Source organism: Equus przewalskii, chromosome 7 (assembly GCF_037783145.1).
Source record: "Equus przewalskii isolate Varuska chromosome 7, EquPr2, whole genome shotgun sequence".
In the NCBI taxonomy this organism is placed as follows: domain Eukaryota; kingdom Metazoa; phylum Chordata; class Mammalia; order Perissodactyla; family Equidae; genus Equus; species Equus przewalskii.
Window position 1 is genome coordinate 50,117,643 of NC_091837.1, and position 22,789 is coordinate 50,140,431.

Consider the following 22,789-nt stretch of genomic DNA (forward strand, 5'->3'; position numbering starts at 1 on the left):
TTGGGAAACAGAGAAAAGAGTACTTAATTTTTGTCAAGAGATTTTTGGGGGCAAGTTTTGCAGAGGAGGTGATGCCTGACATGAGTCTGAGAGGATGATGTGGGACATTGCAGGTGGACAAGCCGGAGATGGGGAAGTCGGTATATGCCACCATTGAAGGGACACTTGGGGACCAGGTTCAGATGAGAGGGAGAGGCAGTCAGGGTTGGGATTCACTCCAGGAGGGCCTTGTGCCCACATAGAGTCTAGACTTTGCCACACAGGTGACAGGGTTTCCAATAAGGCAGGGACTTAGAATGAACATTCTAGCAGCGGTGAGGAGGTGTGGCTGGGAGGACGGGGATCATCTAGAAGACAACTGTGATTGACTGTCCATCAGGGATTCTTCAGAGAGGAACAGAGACAATGGGGTCAAAATGAATAAAAAGGGAATTATTTGAGGCAAATTTAGGAAACTGATCAGCCTGGAAGAGCTGGAGCGAAGGAAGCGTAAAGAATGGCTTCCCATTTCCCAGAGAGCAAATAGGAGTAGCAGGGAGTAGGAGAGGCTATGGGGTAGGTGTGGGTATTCACTCCCTTCAATTTCAGATCTTGATTGTGAGGCGCCCTCGGGAGATCTGGATGTTGATATTAGAACTCCAAAGCTGGGTATACAGATTTGGGAGGCGTTGGCTGGTGGAGGTGCTAGCTGGATTTATGGGCCTTGCAGGCATTGCCTGGACAGAGCATAGAAATGCTCACAACGTCTGCCGTTTACTGAGTGCCTGCTACGTGCCAGAGCCAGTGCACACACTGCTACCTATTGCTGCGATAATCTTTCGCTTCCATTTTCCAGATGAAGAAATGGAGCCTCACAAATATTAATTTGTTTAAGTCACACAACTTGAGAAAAAAAGGACAATTCGTCAGCCCAGTTTTTTTTTTTTTTCTGAGCTCAAAGACTTTTCCTGTTCTCATCGTACCTTGCGGAGTAAAGAGGAGGATCTAGGCGCTGATGCGAAGGAGTCCACCACTGGGAGAGCGATGACGGGGAAGAGGAGCCTGTGAGTGACACTGTAATGACCGGCTCGGGGTGCAAATAAATGCTTTCCTCTTCTTGTCTGAGCTCCTTAGAGGGCCTGGGACTCTGCCTTCCTCCTTGTATAAGAGAAGTCAGGCACCTCCACAAATCCAGTCTGGACCAGAGATGCAGTAGGAAGAAGTGTAAAACCCCCAGAAGCCCTTTTGTGAGATTCAGAATCCAAAAGGGTGGGAATGTGACAGTCCCCACTGGCAGCTTCAGGGCTTGGTGTGGACCCAACCTTGAGTTGTAGGAACAAGTCTGGTTTCCAGTTTCTCCTGAAAATGACAGACACCACTGGAATGGCCAAGAGCGCAGTGGGCTTTGGTTGAGCAGTGACTGTGGGTAAGCTTCTTCGCCTTGCCAGGACTCAGTTACTTTATCTGAAAAGTGGGGACAATGCAGTCACTTTCCCAAAGGTGGTGAAGATCAAATGAGTTAATATAAGCAAAATGCTTATAAAAGTTCCCGGCACATAGCAAGCAACATTATGATGGCCATCTTTCAGGAAGAATTTATTTGCTTCCAGCTAAGAAGTATTGCTTGGTTTTACAAAGTTGAAAGACAGCACTTATGGTAAATATGCCTGCCGTCAGCTCTGTGTCTTTCATGCTGACTACGAAGTTGTGCTGATGGTGCCATTTCTGAGAGTGTCCTAAATATTGTGGACTGTGTCTGTTGTGGGGAGACTTTGGTGGGCAATTAACAGACAAATTTGATGATGATAATATCAGTCATTAGATGGTGATTTTTTCCCTTATCATTTAGCTTTAACAATTTTTCTAGTTTAATTATATAGTATTGCTTTTATAATGAAACTTTTCTGATTTACCTTGAATCTAGTTATGAGTGCAGTTACATTTCTTGACACCATCATGAAGTTCTAATCATTAGAAAGAGTAATGATGGGAGTGGATGGGATGCTTGAAAGCTGGTCCTTTCTAGGGATACAGATCAGTGTATCTCTGCGTGATCCCTCTGTGCCACAGCGACCGCTCTCAAACCTCAGGTCAAGGGCATCAGAAGCTGATTGCTTAGTTATGAGAGGAGTGAAGACTGTGACTGCATTTCCAACAGGACTCTGGGACAACTGGGAAAAGTGTGAGTAATCAGTCCTAACATCCAGTGCCATCTGTCCCTGTCTCCTTCTCCATCCTCACCTCCCACTCTTCCATCTTCAGTTACTCATCAAGCAAATATTTCCTGAGCACTTACTGTGTATGAGGCGCTGGGCTGCAGTTGGAGGTATAGCTAGTGAGCCAGACTTGGTCCCCACTCCTATGGGGCAGCCTCGGGGTCAGGGTAGGGGAGAGAGACACAGAAAAGAAAATCAAGAATTACCGTACTTAGGGCAGGTGATAGACACAAGAAGAATGTGATGCTAGGAGAGCATAAAAGTGGCGTTTAAGCCTGGCTTGGAAGTCAGGGAGGGTTTCTTGGAGAAGGTGTGTACCATGCAAAATCATTTCCATTTCCTGTCTCTGTGATGTGTTTCCTCTCTCTTGAATATTCTTCTTCATTTAGTTTGCCTTGATAAAAGGCTGGCGCATGGAGCAAGCTGATTTAATCAGTGCATCAACCCAAGACGAGACATGGATATGGGATATGTTCATTTTACAGATAAAGGGCTTGAAGCTCAGAGAGTCCAGGTAACTTGCTCAAGGTAACACAGCTATTGCTAATGCTGTACTTCAAATCTCAGTCTTAGTCATTTATGACTTTTTTCAGCTGCATCATATATCAAGCAATCTATTCCCTGTTTAATGGCCATTGAATGAATTGATGTAAGTAAAGCAGCAAGCACATACCTGTCATGAGAGTACAGTAGTTGAGAACCTGGATTTTGAGTCATACGGACCTGGTTTTGTGTCCCTGTTCCATCATTTTCTATCTGGAGAACCTTGACTAACCTATTTTCTTTTTCTTTTCCTAAATTTTTTTTTGTTTTTCTTCTTCTTCTTCTTCTTTTTTTTGGTTTTTTGCTGAAGAAGATCTTCCTTGAGCTAACATCTGTTGCCAATCTTCCTCTTTTTGCTTGAGGAAGATTTGCCCTGAACTAACATCTGTGCCAACCTTCCTCTATTTTTTGTATCTGGGTTGTTGCCACAACATGGCCACCAACGAGTGGTGAAGGTCTGTGCCCCGGAAGCAAACCCAGGCCGCCGAAGCAGAGTGTGCCAAACTTAACCACTAGGCCATGGGACAGCCCCGTATTTTATTTAGGACCTTTGGTTTCCTTGTCTGTAAAATGGGGATAATAGTAGTATCTACCTCATAGGGTAGCTGAATTATAGGAAATATGTGTAGAGAGTGCTTAGCACAAAGTATATTTTCTATAAATATTATGTATCTTTATTGATTTATTCAATAAATATTTAATTATTATCTCTAGGTGACAACCATTTTCTAGGTGAATAATAGTGTTTTCCTCTGCTTTTTTCATCTCTTCCTCCTCTTCTCTCTCTAACACTTCACAAAGTTAAGAGGATATGATGTATGTTCAATGGAGATAAAGATGAGTGGAAGAAAGAAGGATGAAGACAATTGAGAGACAGAATGGGAAAGAAAAAAATCAATTGAAGTGGAGGCAAAGGCAAAGAAAGAAAACAAGAAAGGAAAGCACAATTATAGGTAATAGGAGGGAATAATGAACACTCCGGGTTAGAGAGAAACTGGTGAGTTTTAGCCTCTCCAGGCTGCAATCTTCAAATCATTTAAACTGCATACACGCAAAGCAACAGATTGGTAGTGAGGCTATTCAAGTTGATCCAACAAGCTAATTTCTATGGTCATCTTGGATGCAAGGATTGAAATTATGATTTTATTTGCCAATGCTTTCAATTTTGGATTTAATTCCTTTCCATTTTCTTCCCTTAAAGCCAAAGAAGCTTAAAATATGAGGACTGAGGATGCAGCCTGTGAAGATCCAGGGAAGTTTCCACTGAGAATTGGGCTGCTCTCTGGTTTGGCAAGACCATCAGAAACTGACAACAGACAGAACGTTAACGTATACAAGGAGATAAGGCTTCTCCCCAGCGGGTTCAATATGCTGTTATAGATTTATCATTTGATCTTCCTTCTAAGTTTTGTTGAGAAAATGAGGCTATTTTTTGGTTTTCAAATTTACAGATAAAGATAGACTTGTGTCTATCTTGCCCAAGGTCACTCTGTAAAGTCAGTGGAGAAGTTAGGAACAGGGAACAGTTCTCTAAGTCCAACTTAGGGGGATTTAATTAACAGAAGACCTTGCTTTTTAAAGAAACTCAAAACTTAATGGGAAGCTGCAACTTGATAAAGTGAAATACATTCAAAATGTTCGGTCCTCCCTATTTCATCTCCTGCGTTGTGTTGCACATGTCAAATGTGAATGAGAATGACAAAATCCAGTCAATTACCTTTGGCATGAAAGAAGAATAAGTGGATGTTTGACTACTAGGATTTTGCTATTTTACTGGAACTTTAGGTATCTAATAGATCTGGAATATGGTTCTTTATTATCTCCAGGTTGGTGTTTAGTTTTCTAAAATTAGTATTTGTCAGCCAGCCTCTTCTCCTCTTGCTTTGAAGATGAACAACAATAATAGTGAGGCTATTTCAGAGGGTTCTGGAGGAAATGGAGGGCACTCTGACTCTGACAGCTTGTTCTAGAGTTCAGTTGCTAGGCAGTTCTTGCTCTTGTTTTCAGGAGTACAGCGGAGAAGAAGGACCAGCTGCCTTGGGTTGGAATGCCTAAGTGTACACTTTTCTTTTTTAGGGTAGGGGCTGTTGTTATGGGCATGGATTAACAAGCAAGAGATTTTCCTAGGCAAGGGGAATGAGTCCATGAGGTGACAAAGGAATTGGAGACTGACTGGGGTGGACTACGGGGTCAGGGAGGGTCAGAGACATGGGTCAGCAGTGGAGGAGGAAGTTGGGGTGTCATAGGATGGAGATGGAAGTGTAAGACAGAAGGCGGCTATTGTGAGGCCAGGAGCACAGTGGCTGACTAGATCAGCAGAGTATAAAGAACACTGAATTTCGAGTCACATCAACCAAAGCCTCCTCTTTGTATCCACTTACCCAAAGTCATGTAAAATCTCCACCTCAAATGGCAGGGAAAGATGAGTCTTTCTGAACATTAATTAGATAGATGCAGTTATAAAGCACCTAATGCAGAATCTGACATCAGTAGGTTTCTCCAAAATGTTAAAGCATCTTGTCTCTGTGCTTTCTTCTCTGATTCTCCCTTTACACGGGACAGGTCATCCAGAATGCCCGCCTTCCCAACCTCAGATTGAAATGACCACGGCAACAGCTCCTGTTCATGTAAGCAACGAGAGGGATGGACACTAATTCAATTAGGAATGGGCACCTGCCCTAAGGGCAGCTTATCCACAGGCCAGCTGGCAGCCAATGAGAGGGCCTGGGGCAATAGCCTCTGCCCAGGTGTGTGGACAGTCACTAGCTAAATCCATTAGTCCATTTCCCCTCTGGACTCCAGACTGGAAAATATGGAGAAGTTTGGTCACTTACTGGTAAAGAAGAAATAAAATTAAGAGCAGCCATAAAGAGAAGCAGAGCCCAAGAGCTGAGTCAAGATAATGGTAGGGCTGAGGGGTCCAGCACGGGGGAGAGCCCAATCCCAGGATGCAGCGTATACCTGAGGGCCTGCCTCTTCCCCACACATTGCCAACTAGTCCAAGCTACTTAAGCCCTGGGAACAGTAATGCCAGCATGAGAGCAGCAGTGACAGTGGCAGGAACACATTCCATTTGTCTTATTTGGTTAAGCATCTGCCAGCCCCAGATCAGATTTGCCTGTGTCAGCACCTTTGAGTGACACACACGCCCCTTGGGCTTACTTCGCCTGCGTGTTTGACAACTCAGCTTTGCTCAAGGCTGCCTCCCCAAAGTCTGGCCCAACCCTCTCAGTCTAGAGTAGGCCACTCACTCTTCAGTGCTACCATGGGTTACCTGGGCGCTGCACGAGGAAGAGAGGGCTGTCTGTGGCCAGATCATGCATGGGGATCCCAAGGCCACGCTGAGAAGGGTTTCTTTTTGTGATTTCAGTTTGAGACAGAATGCAAAGGAAGAGTGTAAGACATAAGCTAGCAGCAAAGCAGAAAGAAAGAGAGGTAAGGAGGAGTAGAGTGGGTTACCATATGAGGGGGTCAGAGCAAACAAATCTCTAATGAAACAAAGTGATGATCAAATGGAGATTTGTAAGGTTTTATATATTCATGCATTAAGATAAATTTTATCACATTTATTTTAAGAATATTATTTTATTAATTATACATTTTAAAGCTTTTTTTTTTTAAGATTGGCACCTGGGCTAACAACTGTTGCCAACCTTCATTTTTTTTTTTTTTAAGGATTGGCACCTGGGCTAACAAGTGTCGCCAATCTTTCGTTTTTTTTCTTTTTCTGCTTTATCTCCCCAAACTCCCCCTGTACACAGTTGTATATCTTAGTTGCAGGTCCTTCTAGTTGTGGGATGTGGGACGCCGCCTCAACGTGGCCTGATGAGTGGTGCCATGTCCGCGCACAGGATCCGAACCCTGGGCCGCTGCAGCGGAGCGTGCAAACTTAACCACTCAGCCACAGAGCCGGCCCCTAAAGCTTTTTTTTTGGTTTCCAAAATAGGTTGTTTCTCCTGAAGATGATGGTACTGGATTTAAGATGTCATTGAAATGGCTACTAAGAAGCCTCTATGACCAGGGGCATGGTCTCTCCTTTTGGTCCCCCTTTCTTTGCAAGGCCAGGTGTGAGCTGCACTGGTCCTGATCTGTTATCCTGAGGTGAGAGTCTTCAGTGTCTGTACAACCTCATTCCCCAGAGCTGGAATAGATTGAGCTCCCGCTGGACTTGGGAGGGTCACAGAGGGGTGCCTGCCACCTGCAGCCCAGCCTAGGTAAGTGCAACTGTGCAACTGGTGGAGGCGAGGGGGACTGGAGGCGGCCCAACCCTTCCTGTGCCTTCCCCCACCCCTTACCTACTAGTCCCAATCTACTTGAGCCCTGGGAACAGCAATGTCAACTGCGAGAGCAGCAGTGACACTGGCAGGGCTGGTGTTGACATCTACCACAATTGTCTTATATAGAGACACTGATGGACAGGATTCTACCTAGTCTATATATAGAGACACAGACATCATAAGGCAAGCAAGCATAATTCTCTAAAGGTCCTTCAGACACGGCATCGTCACCCTCCCTCCTGACTACAGTTCTGTACTCTGCTCCTTGGACGGTACAAACACATCTGGGCATACCTTACTCAGAGATAATATCATAGCTTATTAATTCCATCTACTCCGCACACAAAGGAAAACTGTCCACAGCAGGGGGAAGGAAGTCTCAGGCTCCATATGGGGATTTTCTTAGGGCCTCCTATAATGGTAGGCCACTAGTAACTAGCCTATAGCCAATACTATACCAAGATGGAAGTGGATGGATTTGAGTGCCATTCACCCATGAAAACCAAAGAAAAGATTAGTGCTTCTGGACTAGTTCCCAGACCAATGGGAAGACCCTCTTGCCTCACTTGTGACTCGTGACTTATATATTGAGAATCTCAGGTCCAGTGCATGCTCCCTCCCGAGCGAGGAGGGATGCATTTATACTAATTGGCAGCGAAGTTTGGTTTGCCTATCTTGGCCCTTGCCAGGGCTCCAGTCTCCTTCAGTTAAAGGAAAGCTCCTGGACCAAGGCTGCTGGGAGAGAATGAATGGTGACAGTGGGTTTGGGATCAGTAGTGACAGAGTGCTTCACTTGTGCCAGGTGCTGTACAAATTAACCCTCACTCCAGCTCTGTCAGGGGCTCATAATCCTGTTTCCATTAAACTTGCTCAGTGTCTTATAACTGGCAACTGCTAGAGCTGGGATTAAAATTCTGGCTCCAAACCTTGTGTTTCTCTTGTATAACACACGTTTACTCACAGGGTTCTCAGTGCCATCACATCTGTGATTAGAAGAGGGCTTCCTTGCTATTCGATCCAAGTGCCTACTGTCCTCTGCACAGGGCTACGTTGAGGTGGCCAAATGTGCCTGAGTCAACTCTAGTTAGAGCGGACAGTGGGCATCACCCACCCTGTGGTTGCTTCTCTCCTCCAATTTGAATTCTATATGTTGGGTACCAGGAACTGCTGCTCTGCTGAACAACCCCAAATGCTTAGCATGGCCAAGTGGGTACTGGGCTCTTGCTTCTAGAAAACCATGATGTAAGCTAGTGCTGCCCAGACTTTGGGTCTCTTGCCAAACAGGGCTTGTGATCATCTGCTCAGCTTTTATGCCAGCCTTAGAACAAAGCTCCTTATCCGCACGGTGTCTTTATTTCCTCTTCTGCCTCTATGCTCCCATTAGAAACACATACATCCAGACTTAGTAGCTATGGAGTGATGACGTCTTCACTCCATCCATGGTGGCCTTTTCAAGAAAAACATGTTTTATATCTTGGCATTTTAGTGGCTGCAAATCTGGGAAAAAACAATAATGTGTGAGCACTTGTGAGCTGTGTGCCTGGATCCGAGATGAAAGCAGGGACGTTGAAGACATCTTTCAGTCCCAGATAACATCCCAGTGACCAGTGATCCTGGTCCCCATGGCTTTTTATCACTGAGACACCAGCTCTGTGATGTCATTTCCATGGGGATTTATACATTGAGGAAAACCATCTATTTCCTGCCACGATTAAGAGGACACCTGAGTGTTCAGTCACAGCATCTCCTAACTCCCCAGACTCATCAGCAGGATTGTCTCTCTGGGCCCCTAGTATGAAACTCATTTTTAGCAAAATCTAGTTCCCATGTTCTAGGTAGTAACTTATCAGATGAGTAGCCAAAAAGACGGAAGCAAAAAATGTTTGTGTCCTGCATTTTGGTTAGTTTCTCGGGGGCTGTATCACCGTTCAGGTGGTCGTCTCCAAGGTAACTGGTATCATCCTGCTCTACTAATCTCATCTCCTACCTTCCTCCAGTCACTTTTCTGCTCAGTGTCTTCAACGTATTCCTGGACCCCAGCCCTGCACGGTTGCGGAATGAGGAAGACAACCTTGGCAGTCTACATGTGCCCAGACTAATTTGGAAAAGAACCGCTGTGTGCCAAGGTAGGTTGTGAGACACATATTCCACACCTACTGCAGCCCAACAACTTGTGAAATGGGAGGGAGGTAGTTCTGAAGACCAGACTTCATGCTTTACTTGCAACTGTCAAGTGACCTTAAATCAGTACTTTTCTACCAAATCAAACTCACTCACTGGAACAGGATACCTAACTAAACAGCTTGGGGTAGTTGACCCAACCTCCTACCTATAAAACAGAGATAATGATGGCTACCTAACAGAGTTGTGAAAAATAAAGAGAATAAATACATAATGCCCAATATGTGGTATATACTCATTAAATGGCTTCTAACCACAACTTTTGCATCTCTGCCAAGAGTGTCACTCTTCTGCAGTGACTCTAGGGACCTTGTGTTAATCCTTGTCTTAGATTGTTCATTCATTTCCCCTGTTCAGACACAAAACTCTATTCCTCTTTCCTCCAAGCTGTTCATTCCCACTATCAATATACCACTTAGACACTTTTTTTTCATGCCCAGACTATTGTCATAGCCTGACAGCAGAATTAATTAAGCAATGCATTTATTCGAGAAGTATTTATTGAGCATCTAATATGTGCACTATTTAATGGTATAGGGGTTAGAGGGGCAAACATCTCTGATGGGGGTCCTGTTCTCATGGTACTCAGGTTCTTGTGGGTGAAGGTTGACAATGAACAAGCAAACAAATGAATGAACAAAACAATTTTGATAGCGATGACTGTGATGTAAACACTAGAACAGACTGATGTGATAGAGTGTTAGCAGAAGGATGAGAGTGGGAGAGACTACATTAAACAGATATCCAGGTAAGATCCATCTGTGGAGAAGCTGCTTGAGCTGAGATCCGAACGACAAGAAGGAAAGCAAGATCTGGGAGCAGAGCATTTCAGCTAGGGGTAGCAAGTGCAAAGGGCCGTCATGTGGGAATGAGCTGGGCGGGGTGGAAGGACAGAGGGAAGGCTGTGGCTGTCACATGAGTGAGAAGGGCCCAGTGACACAAGATGAAATAAAAAAGGAGGGCAGGACCACATCTTGCAGGAATATCAGATCGTGGAGATCACGCGAAGGACTTTGCATTTTATCAGGGGGGCAATATAAGCCATTGGAGGTTTTAGACAGGGGGATAGCACGATGTGGTTGAGATCCATAAAGCTCAGTCTCATGGCCAGGTGGATCATGGACTGGGGCTGGTAAGAGAAGAAGTACGAGTCAGTCAGAGTAACTTGGAGACAGACTGGTGGCTGGTACCAGTAGAGATGGAACGAAAAGGAAAATACAGGTTTTAGGAAAATTCCACACTAATCTTCCTGAGGTCATTTCTCAACTCCAAAATTTTCAGTACCTGCACATTCTATTTCCTGCTGAATCAAATCTGAATAGTTTCGGTTTTCATAGTCCTCCATGATCCTTCCCTGGCTGCTTTTCATTGATTGTTGACTTCTCCAAACTCCCACACTATCTATACTGTGTCGTTAACAAGGAAGCAAGTAATACCACTTCTCTGTTATTCTGTGCAGTATTTAAGGTACGTTAGTCTTCTCTTTCAAGATAGAAAATCTCTTTCAAACAGCTCCATGTTGGCACTTTCTTCCACATCCTCCATCTCACTTAGCACAGCTCTAAACACAGGGCACATGTTGAAATTGCTTATTGATTGATTAAAAACATACATCACTAGCATTTTTCTCTTCGGTATTTCTCTATATGAAGAAGGGTGATTATCTGTCAATCTTCATTGCACCATTGAACCAATATGCAGTGCATTAATCATCTCTGAGATAACCAGATGAGGCTTTCTTGTAATCTTTCTATTTTGCTGAGATAATTTCACTTGCTTTGGAGTTTATGAGGCCATAAGTGGCTCCCATCTGTTGATGAACATATTTCTAAGAGTCATTTAGTCTCAAGTATGGAATACTTGAGGGGAAGTTAAATTGTAACTTTTATATTAAGTGTCATCTTAGTAACAGAATCAAAATTGGAAGCATGTGTTCAATTTTGGTCTTTCATTTTCAAAGCTTTAGGTCAGGCGAAGAATTAATTTCATTTGTTTATAAAGTAGATTATGCCTAATAAAATCTATTTTGTTTATGGTCACATTTTAGTCAATCCATTGCCTTAGAAAATGAGAGAAATCTGATTGGCTAATCATTCAACATAGTAAATTACATTATTCCACATCCACAGAACATTGGCCTAATTGAATTATCCAGTAATAGTATGATGAAAATATTCCCTTTTAATACATTTTGAGCAAGGCGCATACCAGTGATGAAACAGTGAAGAATGCTGTTTATTCCACTCTTGTTTGATGATCAACCACAGAATGTAACGTAACACTTCTCTGGATAATAAAGACAAGGTAGCTTTCACTGGGATCTTTACTGGTACTCTGAATTTTCACCACTTGTCTATGTATCTTTTCCTTCCCAGAAATTTGTTCTCTAAGTGCTACTTTATAAAATAAAGTTTGAATAAAATTGGTTTTAATTTATGCATAATAAAAGAGAGAAGTGTGGTCACTTTTTCTCTCTAATGAGAGGTAGAAAAATTGTCTAGGGTACTTTCTTTCACTCCTGTGATTCCGATGAGAACCAAAAAGCATTTCCTCAGCAAAATGCAGATAGACGTCAAAGTCTACACAAGATATCAGGGAAGCCCCTCGACGGATCCCTCGGGGATCTGCCCTAAGGGGTCTAAACAGCATATATAACATGGATTCTACAGAATGGGACTAGTATTAATGACCACTACTTGTTACTGTTTTCTTTTTGGGCTTTTAGAAATACTTATGTGGCCAACTGTTGGAAATACTGAAATTCAAACTGATAAAGATAGAAAGTGTTTTAATTTGTAAATACAAAGGAAATAGTCACTTTAGTATCATTATTTGGAATATATCTTAAGCAATGATAGGTATATAGTATAAAAATATTCCTGATCCTTTGATCACTACTTCTTAAAAGACATTTTTTTCAATGTTAAAAAGCAACTTCTGTTCAAAATGATGACTACTCAACTGCCTCTTTCACACAATTCCAGAAGATATCAAGTTCTTACATAAGTCCTTCATTCAGTTCTTTATCTGCTGCCGATCCCCCTCTTTTTGCTGAGGAAGACTGGCCCTCAGCTAACGTCCGTGCCCTATTTCATATGTGGGACACCTGCCACAGCATGGCTTGATAAGTGGTGCGTAGGTCCCAACCCAGGATCCAAACTGATGAACCCCAGGCTGCCGAAGCGGAACGTGCGAACTTCACTGCTACGTCACCAGGTCGGCCTCTCCATGCCCCATTTTGATCATAGCTTTAACCCAAGAAGTGAAAGAAAGACTTTCTACACAGGTGGTGTTTGAGTTATTGAGTACTGAGGGGGTCTCTACTAATTGTGTCCCTGGCTAGCAGAACTTGGCTACTGAGGTTTGTTGTTAGATGTTGAGAGAAAAATCACAAATGATGGTGCTAACCATTTTGCTAATAAAATCTGCTAAGCTGAAAAGTTTCAGTTACCCACTTACTCATATTCAGGTACAGATGTTAGCGAGTAGGGAGGGAAATGATTAGAAAAACTGAAGAAAAAAAAAAGGAGGAAAAAGAAGAGAAACTGATTAACTAGAAATCACTTAGGGAAAATATTTCACTGGCCTATTGGGTGATAGCATCTTAGGTGGTGTGATTTGTTTACACTAGATGGTAAATTAACTACTTTTATTCTTTTTAATAGATGCTACAGTTTCAGCACTGTTGCAGTATCCCATATTTTCTCACATGAGGACACATGCAATGATACTATTATTACTAATATTGAGGAACTTATAAAAGAGTTCTTAGAAGGTATTTTTCTGGAAAATAAAAGAACAAGAGAACATTTTATAGTTGATGAGAATAAAGATTTCTATTTCAATTTTCGTTTTATGGCCATGATAGTTCTGTCTGGGCTCTGCCAAGGAAAACTGTCAGTGGACAACAAATTATTCCAATGTATACTTGTTTTTTTTTCCAGCTTTGAATCTCTTTTCAGGTGACAAGTAGTTTTTCTCTAAGACCAGATTCACTTGATTTTTCACTTAATTAAAAGGCAATTTAATGCTCAACAGGAATCCCAGAATGAGTATATGCTCATCTTGATTGTTAAAATGCTTTGAAAAAAAGACCCACTACATCATAAATATCTGTATGCTAGGGTCTCTTAACCAATTGCTTCAGAGTTGGTGTCAAAATTGGAGTGCCGATTAGGTGGTCATAAGTGGGATCGTTTCTGTTAAGAAAAACTTCCAGAACAAGTAGTGATAACACAAGAGTGAAGAGAAACGATTTCAGAATGAGATACACATGGATTCCGATTCCAGCTCTGTGCCTCTAAATAAAGACATTCCAAGTAGCATAGAATGGTGGCTGGTGCTTCCACTGTAGCCTTGGGTTGCTTGCTTCCATGCTAGTGTGTGATCTTGGGCAAGGTACTTAACCTCACTGGCCTTGACTGCCTTGATTTATAGCTACCTCACAGGGTTACTGCTGTGAGGTTTACAAGAGAAAATTTTACCAACACACAGAAAGCTCATTAAGCACTTAATAATAATGCCAACCATTATTATTACTAATTTAGTGATAAGCACAGCAGGACTTGAAAAATTACTGCACCTTTCAAGCCTGAGTTTCCACCTGAATAAAAAGGAGATTAAAGTATGCATCCTCATGGGGTTGTTGAGACAAATAAATGAGATGGCGCATTGAGTGACTAGCACAATTATTGGTTGAAATTATTCAGAAGCCTTCTGAGTGTTTGAGTGAGAATTATCTGCATATTTGATTCCTAACAGATCTTGCAGTGTTGCTAATAAACAATTTTCTTTATTCAAACCATTACATTCTTCTTCTGTTCATGCTTAAAACACCCAGGGGCCATTTTTCTCCTCCTCCCTTTGTCTTGACGATATATTTCCATGGACTATTGTCTATTATCTATTTCCACAGACAACCTCAAACAATATTTTCGCTTTCTTGGCTTCCAATTAAAGAAGCGAGTCCCAGCTCACCTTTTACATTTACATGTAAGTATTTTCTAGATATGAAGCCATCTGACCTTTAATAAAGACCATTTTTTATAAACCCTTCTTTGTTAACCACCACTAGTGCCACCACTTTTTGATCTTTTCAGTCTTGCTCTCAAGCATTTTTTAAAAAGACTCCTAAGTTGGATAGCTTTTTCACAGCACAACTGCCAACTCTTGAAGGTAATCTTAAAAGAGAATTAGGGGGATGGGATCTTTACTAGCTCCATTAGTAGTGACCTTGCAAAGAGAAACTCTCTTGAAGTCAAAGTTGTTTCCTTGAGTGCATGGCCATTTTGATAAGAATAGTGCAAGGTAATGCAATCCCACTTTAAATTTAGAAGTTGTAAAGTTCACGCTACACTGAAAAGGCAGCAGTGAATGGCATTGCCATACTTACATTCAAGAAAAAAATCAGTTGCCCAAGTCTTTACCTGAGCAAATCATTTAACGGACGTTCTACAGGCATTACGGAATGTAGACATAAAGGTGAAACAATGGTGTGGGTCTCCCTGCCCTTCAACTCTTTCATTCTCCAACTGTGTGACCATTATTCGTAGAAATCATGTGCAGGCTTAGCTTGTTCCTTCTGTTTTTGGTTCAGATTCCTTGCCGGGGAGGGCAAAGGACAGCACTTGGTTTCTGCCTTGTAAGCGTCAATGACACAACAGGTTTGGGCAGTCTGGTGTACAGAGAGTAGACTGCCCACATTGAGCAGTCCCTCTGGCTACTAGGATAATAATTTAGTGAGCTGAAGAATTTACATTCGACCAGCAATTGGTTGCGTGTTTATGATGTGCAAGGTCCAACTAACAGTGAACACAGAAATGAACCAAACATGATTTCGTCCCTTTAGGAGGAGACTATCTGGTTACAAAATCATATAGGGATAAATAGAATATCGAGTAGAAAATGCAAGGATCTATAGCAAAGGGGCAGAAAAATAATATGGGAGCACAGAAGAGGGAGAGATTATTCTCAGCTACACGATGAAGGAAAGGTTCATGGAAGAGGTGGTATCTAAGTTAGGTCTTGGAATATAAGTAAATTTCGTACATGCAAAGAAAGGGGCATGTTGATCGAACAATTTTATATACTGCACAATAGCTTTACATAAGGGAGCAGAATGGGAAATAAGTCTTTGGAGGTGAGAAGCAAGCTTTTTAAAGGACTATGAAATCACAAGGCCTCAGATTGCAGACTCAAAGGTTAGGATTTTATCCTATGGACAACAGACACGGGGGTTCAACCTTGGCTTTTTATTAGAATCACATATTGAGTGTTTAAAGCTGCCGATGTCTCTGCAGGGTCATCCCTAACATTTGTGGGGCCTAGGGAAAGAGTATGAATGGAGGCCCACATACTGTATGCCTTTATTTAAAATAATAGATTTAAAAATTTTAAAGTAGGTGATACCCAAGACCTGGCGCTTGTTTCCACCCAGGGCCTCAGCCTGTCCCAAAGGACTGCTCTGGGTTTGGAGGCTAAAGGGTCCCCCCAGGCCCTGAGGGCCATATTGCCACCAGAAGCCTAAGTGTTTGCCTGGACCTCCAGGAGGAGGGCAGGGACTCAGGCCAGGGACTCCCGGGCAGTGGTGGACCTGCCCCCTCAAGGACGCGGCCGCCTCAGTCCGGCTCTGCAGGCTCCTGGGGAGGGTAGGTCCTCTTACCTCAGGCTCACTTTCCTGACTCGGAATTGCCAGGCACTTCTACCCACCCGAAACTCCAGCCACCCGCTCCACTTACCTCCCACGCAGAGGGGAGGGCGGAAGCACAGTTACCCCAGGAACGCCATCCGCCTACACGTCCTCTCTCTTCCGGGGATGTGGGGTGGCTACCTTGCAACTAAAGCAGCCCCTCTTTCTCTGGTTTCAAAGAGCACTGGCTGAGTTTTTATCCCCCGGCCCGACCCCACCCCACTCGATGAGAGGGTCCAATTCAGCCGTGGTCCTGCTCCCATATATTTTGTGTGTTTAATTAATTACCAAACTTTAAAAAATGAGGCTGAAAAGAAACAAAAAATGTCTTTGTATTTCTCTGTTTGTGATGTTTGGGGTCTTCTGAAGCACATGACCCCTCTTGCCTCCTCTAAGGGTTGTGCTATGTCTGAAGCCAACTACTGACCCAGAATTTCTTGGGTTGGCGGTGAGGGTCGGGGAGGGGTCTCAGGGTCTGTGCTAAGGGAGCTTCACAGGCTATTACAATGCACAGGTAGGATTAATAATCACTGCTAAAAGTGATGGAAGATGGAAGGGTTTCTGTTTAATTTGTGCTTTTTAACAGTGGAGGGATGCTAGACGATTGGTATTTTAGAAAGTAAAGTGGAGCAGCATGGAAGATGAATGGAAAAGTGGTGAGACTGAAGCTGGAGAGCCTTAAGGAGCCACCCAGCAAGTGAGACGAGGGCCTGGAGGAAGCAGGGGCCTTGGGCTGGGCAGAGGAGGAGAAGCCGGATTGGAGAGGGCGACAGGAGATCACATCAGCAGAGCTTGGACGTCAGAGGGAGAGAAGGAGTTGAGGACGCCTCTGAGGTTTCCAGCTTGTTATGGGTTGAACTGTGTCCCCCAAACACATCTGCTGAAATCCTAACTCTTGGTACCTGTGAATGTGACCTTATTTGGAAATGGGGTCTTTGCAGATGTAATCAAGTTAAGATGACGTCACTAGGGGGCCCTAGGCCAATATGGCTGGTGTCCTTATAAGAAGAGAAGAGACACACAGGGAGGACAGCCATGTGATGAGAGAGGCAGTGATTGACGTGATGCAGCTACAAGCCAAGGAATGTCAAGGATTGCTGGCTATTGCCAGAAGCAAGGAAGGATCCTCCTCTACAGGTTTCAGGGAGACCGTGGCCCTACCGACACCTTGATTTCAAACTTCCAGCCTCCAAAACTGTGAGACAATGCATTTGTGTTGTTTGAAAGCACTGCGCTGGGACAGTTGGTTACAGCAGCCCCAGAAACAAATCCGTAAGCTGTAACAGCACGCCGAGGGGGTTGGCTCTCTCTGAACCGGGCAATGGGTGAACACAAGCCTTTGTCATAGCAGGTGCCTGACCTGTGAATGTCCACCACAACATGCACATCCTCCACAAGAAACGGAGCCCTATATTCAGTGTCCCCCTTTGTCACCTAGCTGCATAAAAACAAAGTATTAATTCACTATGGGTTTCAGTTATCTACCATACAGAAAGGCAGAAACAGAAGGTATTAATTTACTACAGGTTTCAACTGTCTGCTATATAATAAGGCAGTTTCCAAAAGTTAAGTTAAAAGTTTTTTATATTCAGTTTTCCCATTCTCCTACTGACCATATTGTAATTTGGTTTTGAAGGATTTGGGGTAGTATTTTAAGCTATTATCTTTAATCTACCACAGTAAAAATTATTCGGAAAACCTACAGGAGATTTCATCTCTATAAGGAACATTTTTCAGAGAGGAAATTGTTGCAGCACTGAACTGCCAAAGAGACAGCTGAAAAAAATGGGTCATGCATTCATCCCATTCTGGGACATAAGCTGCCAAGCGGTTCACTGCTCATTTTTGTCCTCTTCTCGTAAACAAGCTGCGTTAACAAGTTACTTTAAAAAAGCATACTAATTTCCCCAGTGAATTACACAGGAAAGAACCCAGCGTTCCCCCTGGAGAACTCAAATAGTTGTTTGTTCTCCAGCTCAGGTGTGGTAAAATAGCTGTGGGCTAGAAATGCACGCTGGATGTTGGCCAGCAGGCTTGAGCTTTCCCTCCACCGCAGCCCTGATTTCTCTCATTGGTGTGCAACTCGTAGCTTGCCTAATGGCGGGGGGGGGGGGGGGGGGGGGGAGGACTCGATTTTCAATTTCAATTTAATTACACAATATATAGTGCCCGGTGGGAAGGATTTAGGGGCAAGATTAACGCTCAACGGTGCTCTATTTTACATTCCTTTTTGATAAAAGAACTCTGTATTGATTATCCAAAGTGAGATTTCAAAAATGTTTTTGAAGGGTCAAATTCTTTGGGTGGCACAGTGATTTAAAGAAGGGGTAAGACTTTGTTTCTTGGCTCTTTGCCAGAATTTAGATGCATTAGAGGTGTAAGATGCCTCTGAATTGTACTGCCAGGACATTCTTGAGAGTGGGGAGCACCTCCCTACTTGAGAGAAGAAAGAATAGAAATTCCATTGTAGAATTAGAAATACCAGCTGGCAGGTACTAATTGAACAATACAGCTCTCTGTTCTGAGAATGACTATGTAACTAATATACTTAAGACCCTTCCCTCTTATGTTAAAGTCAAAAGAATTTCACTCTCTTCTTGGGACTGACAGCCATTATGATTTTATCTGGCATCAAATCAATGTTTAAGATTATGAGTAAGTATTTGGTGTTCTATTTTGGTGTCCACATCTTCTATTAGTTTAGCCAAATGTAAAAAGAAGGAAAATACAGGAAATGAAAATCTGCCCGTAAGGTGTGGCCTTAATATATTTCTTGACCAACTGCTTTAATTTGTTAATAAAGAAAACAGGTCTCTTTATAAGGAAACGTATTCCCTACGTGACTTAAATAAATAAAAATGGTAGCAATAAACTTTACTGGTCTACTGTTGCTCAGCCTTCCCAAACCACTTGAGTATATACAAATAATTGAAAATACAATAATAAAGAAACTAAGCTGAAAAGGCAAACAAACTGTTTGTAATAGCCAACTGATTTTGCCATTGCACAATGACAGCATTTTCAAATATTAACATGGCTGCTACTACGAGTCAATGTTTGAGATTATATTCAAAAGCAAAATGGCACCTGATCAGCATTAGATTTTGCCTACTGCATTTGCAGTATAGTCCATTAGTCAAACAAGTTAACTATTTTTAAAGCTTGATGAGTTAAAGGGCATCTGGTACAGATTAGGTAAATTTAGAACTTAATTTGGGTGGAATGACAATAGGGACGAGAATTGGAACTTATTTGGAGTACATTACAAGAAGACTGTGGAAAATGTACTCTTGTCTGGTATAAATGTAGATTTACCACTCTTCTCTTTGGCAAGGGTGAGTTATAATTTATCCGAGAAGAGAACCATGACAAAAAGACATGGCGATTTATGTCCACAGTGAAGCCTGGGCATATTTTGTCACAGGTCAGTATCCACATTCCCTGAGTCCAGTGGCACAGGAAGCATTCAGAGAAACTGCAGCTATACTGACCTATGGGAAGAGGAGGTGGGGTGGGGCAAGACAAGGTTTGGCGAAGGCCGTCCTTGGTTTGTATGAGTCGCTGCCTGTGTCAAGCCCCTTAAGCAGTTACACAGAGTGACTCCATCTACTGGTGGTAAATATAAAAAATAAATCAGTAAAAAGATTGGATAAGAAAATAGTGAAGCAGACGGGAAGACATTGGCTAACGTGGATAGAACTCAAAGACTGGAATGGAAATTCAGCTTGTACATTACCACAGCTAGGGATCCAGCGCTTAACTGTTTGGGAGGGAGTGGCTTTCAGCTGGGTGAATTAAAACTTGGGAAAATCACAGAGGAGAGTCACCTTAGTTGAGGGAAAAGTAGATAAAAGTATCTATTTGCAGCCGTGATAGTATCAATGCAGAGGTCACAGCATGCTCAGAGAGTAGCTTACAAGTGAGAACTGGCAGATTCCCACTTCTCCACTGTTTCCCATCCTTGGGTGTGTGGAGGGAAGGAATGAGATGGGGGAGACAAAGAAAGTATGTGATCATCCACATATGACCAATTCATTTGTTCTTAGAACTGATAATGTATATATTACTCATACCCATAACCAGCAATGCCCTTTTATTTATTTATTTATTTTTGCTGAGGAAGATTAGCCCTGAGCTAACATCTCTTGTCAATCTTCCTCTTTTTGCTGAGAAAAATTGTCCCTGAGCTAACATCTGTGCCCATCTTCCTCTATTTTGTATGTGGGATGCCACCACAGCATGGCTTGATGAGCAGTGCGTAAGTCCACGCCCAGGATCTGAACCTCTGGACCCTGGGCTGCCAAAGTGGAGTGCACGAACTTAACCACTATGCCACCACGCTGGCCCCAATGCCTTTTTTTAAAAAAAAAATTTACAAATGTTTAATTATTAACATTTAAAGCAAAATTCTGCATTACAGTTTATGACAAGTGAGGATATACCTGGTTGGTGATATGTTCCTGGATTTTTTCTCTAGTCACTGAAAGAGAAAGCAGAAAGAAATTTCACATTAAAGTATGAAAATGAATAAAATGCATAAATGAATAAAATCCTGCTCTGTTCTCACTCAAAACTCTAATAGCAGTCACGGGCTCTCTGAGCAAGGACTGGTATCACAATATAGACTTTTACAATCACTCCAATAACTGGAATAAAAAAAAGTCAAACCTAAATAAACCACATTAGACAAAGATAATAGAAAGTGAAATGGAAATCTGGGAAGGGTGAGACCAGAACAATGTATTAAACTTTGGCAGAGAAATGAAAGAGATGAAAAGGACTGAAGAAAAATTTGAACAGCAGCCAGTCAAAGGTTTCCAAACAATGACAACTTGTTCAAGTATAACTAACACTGAGCTCGTGGAAACTTGAGGACTGGACAGGGAGGTGGCAGGTGGCAGAAGTGCTACTTTTTAAAACTTTTCTCTTACTTGTGAAGATGATGAAGACATTATTATACTTTGTTATTATAGTACTGCTAGAGATGAAAGTACAAACCAATAATTTTATAAACTGTATCTTGGTCAGGACACAAAGAAATGAGAGTAACATATGAAAGGCAACAGAGAGGTATAAATAAAGACACTAAAATAATAAACTTCAGTCATGAAAATAGCCTGAAAGAGATCAGTGTTATATATGTCCTAAATAGAAGGAAATAAATCCTTAGTCATAATAAACAACCAACAAACCACTAGGAAACAGAGGAATGAAGGAATTTTGTGGCACCACAGTTACTATGTGCTTGTGCACATCTCAGTGTGATACACACACTTTATTAAATATGTCCTCTTAAAATTTTAATTAAGATAATTGTGCAGCCACTTGCCATTTATAAGAAATAATGCAGACAGATTCCATGTACCCTTTGCCAAGTTTCTCCTGCCTGTAACATATGGAAGATCTGTAGTACAATAACACAACCAGGATACTGATGTTGACACAGTCAAGATACAGAGCATACAGAGCACAGGGATCCCTCATGCTGCCTTGTAGCTAACCTAATGCCAATCTCTCTCTTTTTGCTGAGGAAGTTTCACCATGAGCTGACATCTAGTGCCAATCTTCCTCTTTTTGTATGTGAGCTGCCACCACAGCATGGCTACTGGGCCGCTGAAGTGGAGCTGGCCAAACTTAACCGCTAGGTCACTGGGGCTGGCCCCCTCATGTTGCCCTTTTATAGCCACATCTACTTCCCTCCCACTCTCTTCTTAATCCAAGGCAACCACTAATCTGTTCTTCACTTCTATCACTTTGTCATTTCAAGAATGTTGTATAAATGGAATCATACATTTTATAACCTTTTGAGATAGGCTTTTCTCACTCAGCATAGTTCTCTGGAGAGTCATCCAGGTTGCTGTGTGTATTCCTGTGAGTTCATTCTTTTTTACTGCTGAGCACTATTCAATGTATGGATGTAGCAAAGTTTGTTTGGCTTTTCATCCATTGAAGGACATCTGGGTATTTTCTAGCTATTATGAATAAACCTTCTATCAACATTTGTGTAAAAGTTTTTATGTGGACACAAGTCTTCATTTCTCTGGGATAAATGCCCAGGAGTGCAATCCCTGGGTTATATGGTAGTTGTATATTCAGTTGCTTAATAGACTGCCAAACTCTTTTCCAAAAAAAGGACACGTAATGAATAAGTGATATTTATCAGTCAACTAATCAAACAATAATAAGTATATTTGGAAATTTATTGAGTGTTCAGTACCAGGCTAGGTGTTATATGGGATACGGTAGAAGTATAAGGAGCACAGAAAATGGAAAGGTGGTGTTAAGAGTGAGCTATTCTATCATCCCACTGCCACAAATGCCAGGGGCCAGTCTTGGAGTTTCCAGTTAACGAAAACAAATTTTCCTCATTTTTAATGGCATTGCTCAATTAGATACTCTTGATATGCTTTAATATTTAGATTTCTTTTGTCAGATTACGTGTGAAGTGTTTAAAGATGAGTATTTAATGGTTTGTGGGCAAAAATTTGGCTTTTTGAGTCAGATCACCAGTATTGACAAGAAGAGGGGGAAGAATGTTCAGGCAGAAGGAAGGGCATGTGCAAAGCGTGATGAGGGAGCAAGTGTGTCCAAGCCACAGAGAAGAAGCCAGCGTGGCCAGAGTGGAGAAGTCTCTGAGGCGGGGGGCATGGTGTGAGATGAGGTTGGACAGCCAGGCAGGAAACATACAGCAAGTAACTTCATGTAGACCATTTTTGGGAGATTTATGATCATGCCAAGAGCAGTGGAAAGTCAGCCATGAAGGAGATTTAGGCCAGGTGTAGGTAGGAACATTGGAAGGAACGCCTTGGTTCCATTTGCATTTTTAAAAGACCACTCAACTCTGGTTGCTAACTGGAAATAGGCTGGAGGGGATGTCACAGGTGGCAGCAGCACTACAGAATCTT

The 22,789-nt window shown here is 42.4% G+C and overlaps 1 protein-coding gene and 1 long non-coding RNA gene across 10 annotated transcripts in view; one reads left to right on the forward strand and one right to left on the reverse strand.

The window, feature by feature from the left end:
• Positions 1 to 22,789, reverse strand: part of CHST9 (carbohydrate sulfotransferase 9) — a 256,656-nt gene that overhangs the window by 12,674 nt on the left and 221,193 nt on the right. For all 9 annotated transcript variants that reach the window (XM_070627517.1, XM_070627521.1, XM_070627518.1 and 6 more), the window contains one exon: positions 20,327 to 20,364. In XM_070627517.1, the coding sequence (XP_070483618.1) occupies positions 20,327 to 20,364 (38 nt within the window). The remainder of the gene's footprint in view (positions 1 to 20,326; positions 20,365 to 22,789) is intronic.
• LOC139084521 (uncharacterized) overlaps positions 663 to 22,789 on the forward strand; it is a 77,193-nt gene continuing 55,066 nt past the window's right edge. The window contains exons 1-7 of the long non-coding RNA XR_011541961.1: positions 663 to 1,636; positions 2,006 to 2,161; positions 2,601 to 2,709; positions 3,540 to 3,691; positions 3,940 to 5,365; positions 6,804 to 6,952; positions 9,013 to 9,141. This is a non-coding gene — a long non-coding RNA (uncharacterized lncRNA). The remainder of the gene's footprint in view (positions 1,637 to 2,005; positions 2,162 to 2,600; positions 2,710 to 3,539; positions 3,692 to 3,939; positions 5,366 to 6,803; positions 6,953 to 9,012; positions 9,142 to 22,789) is intronic.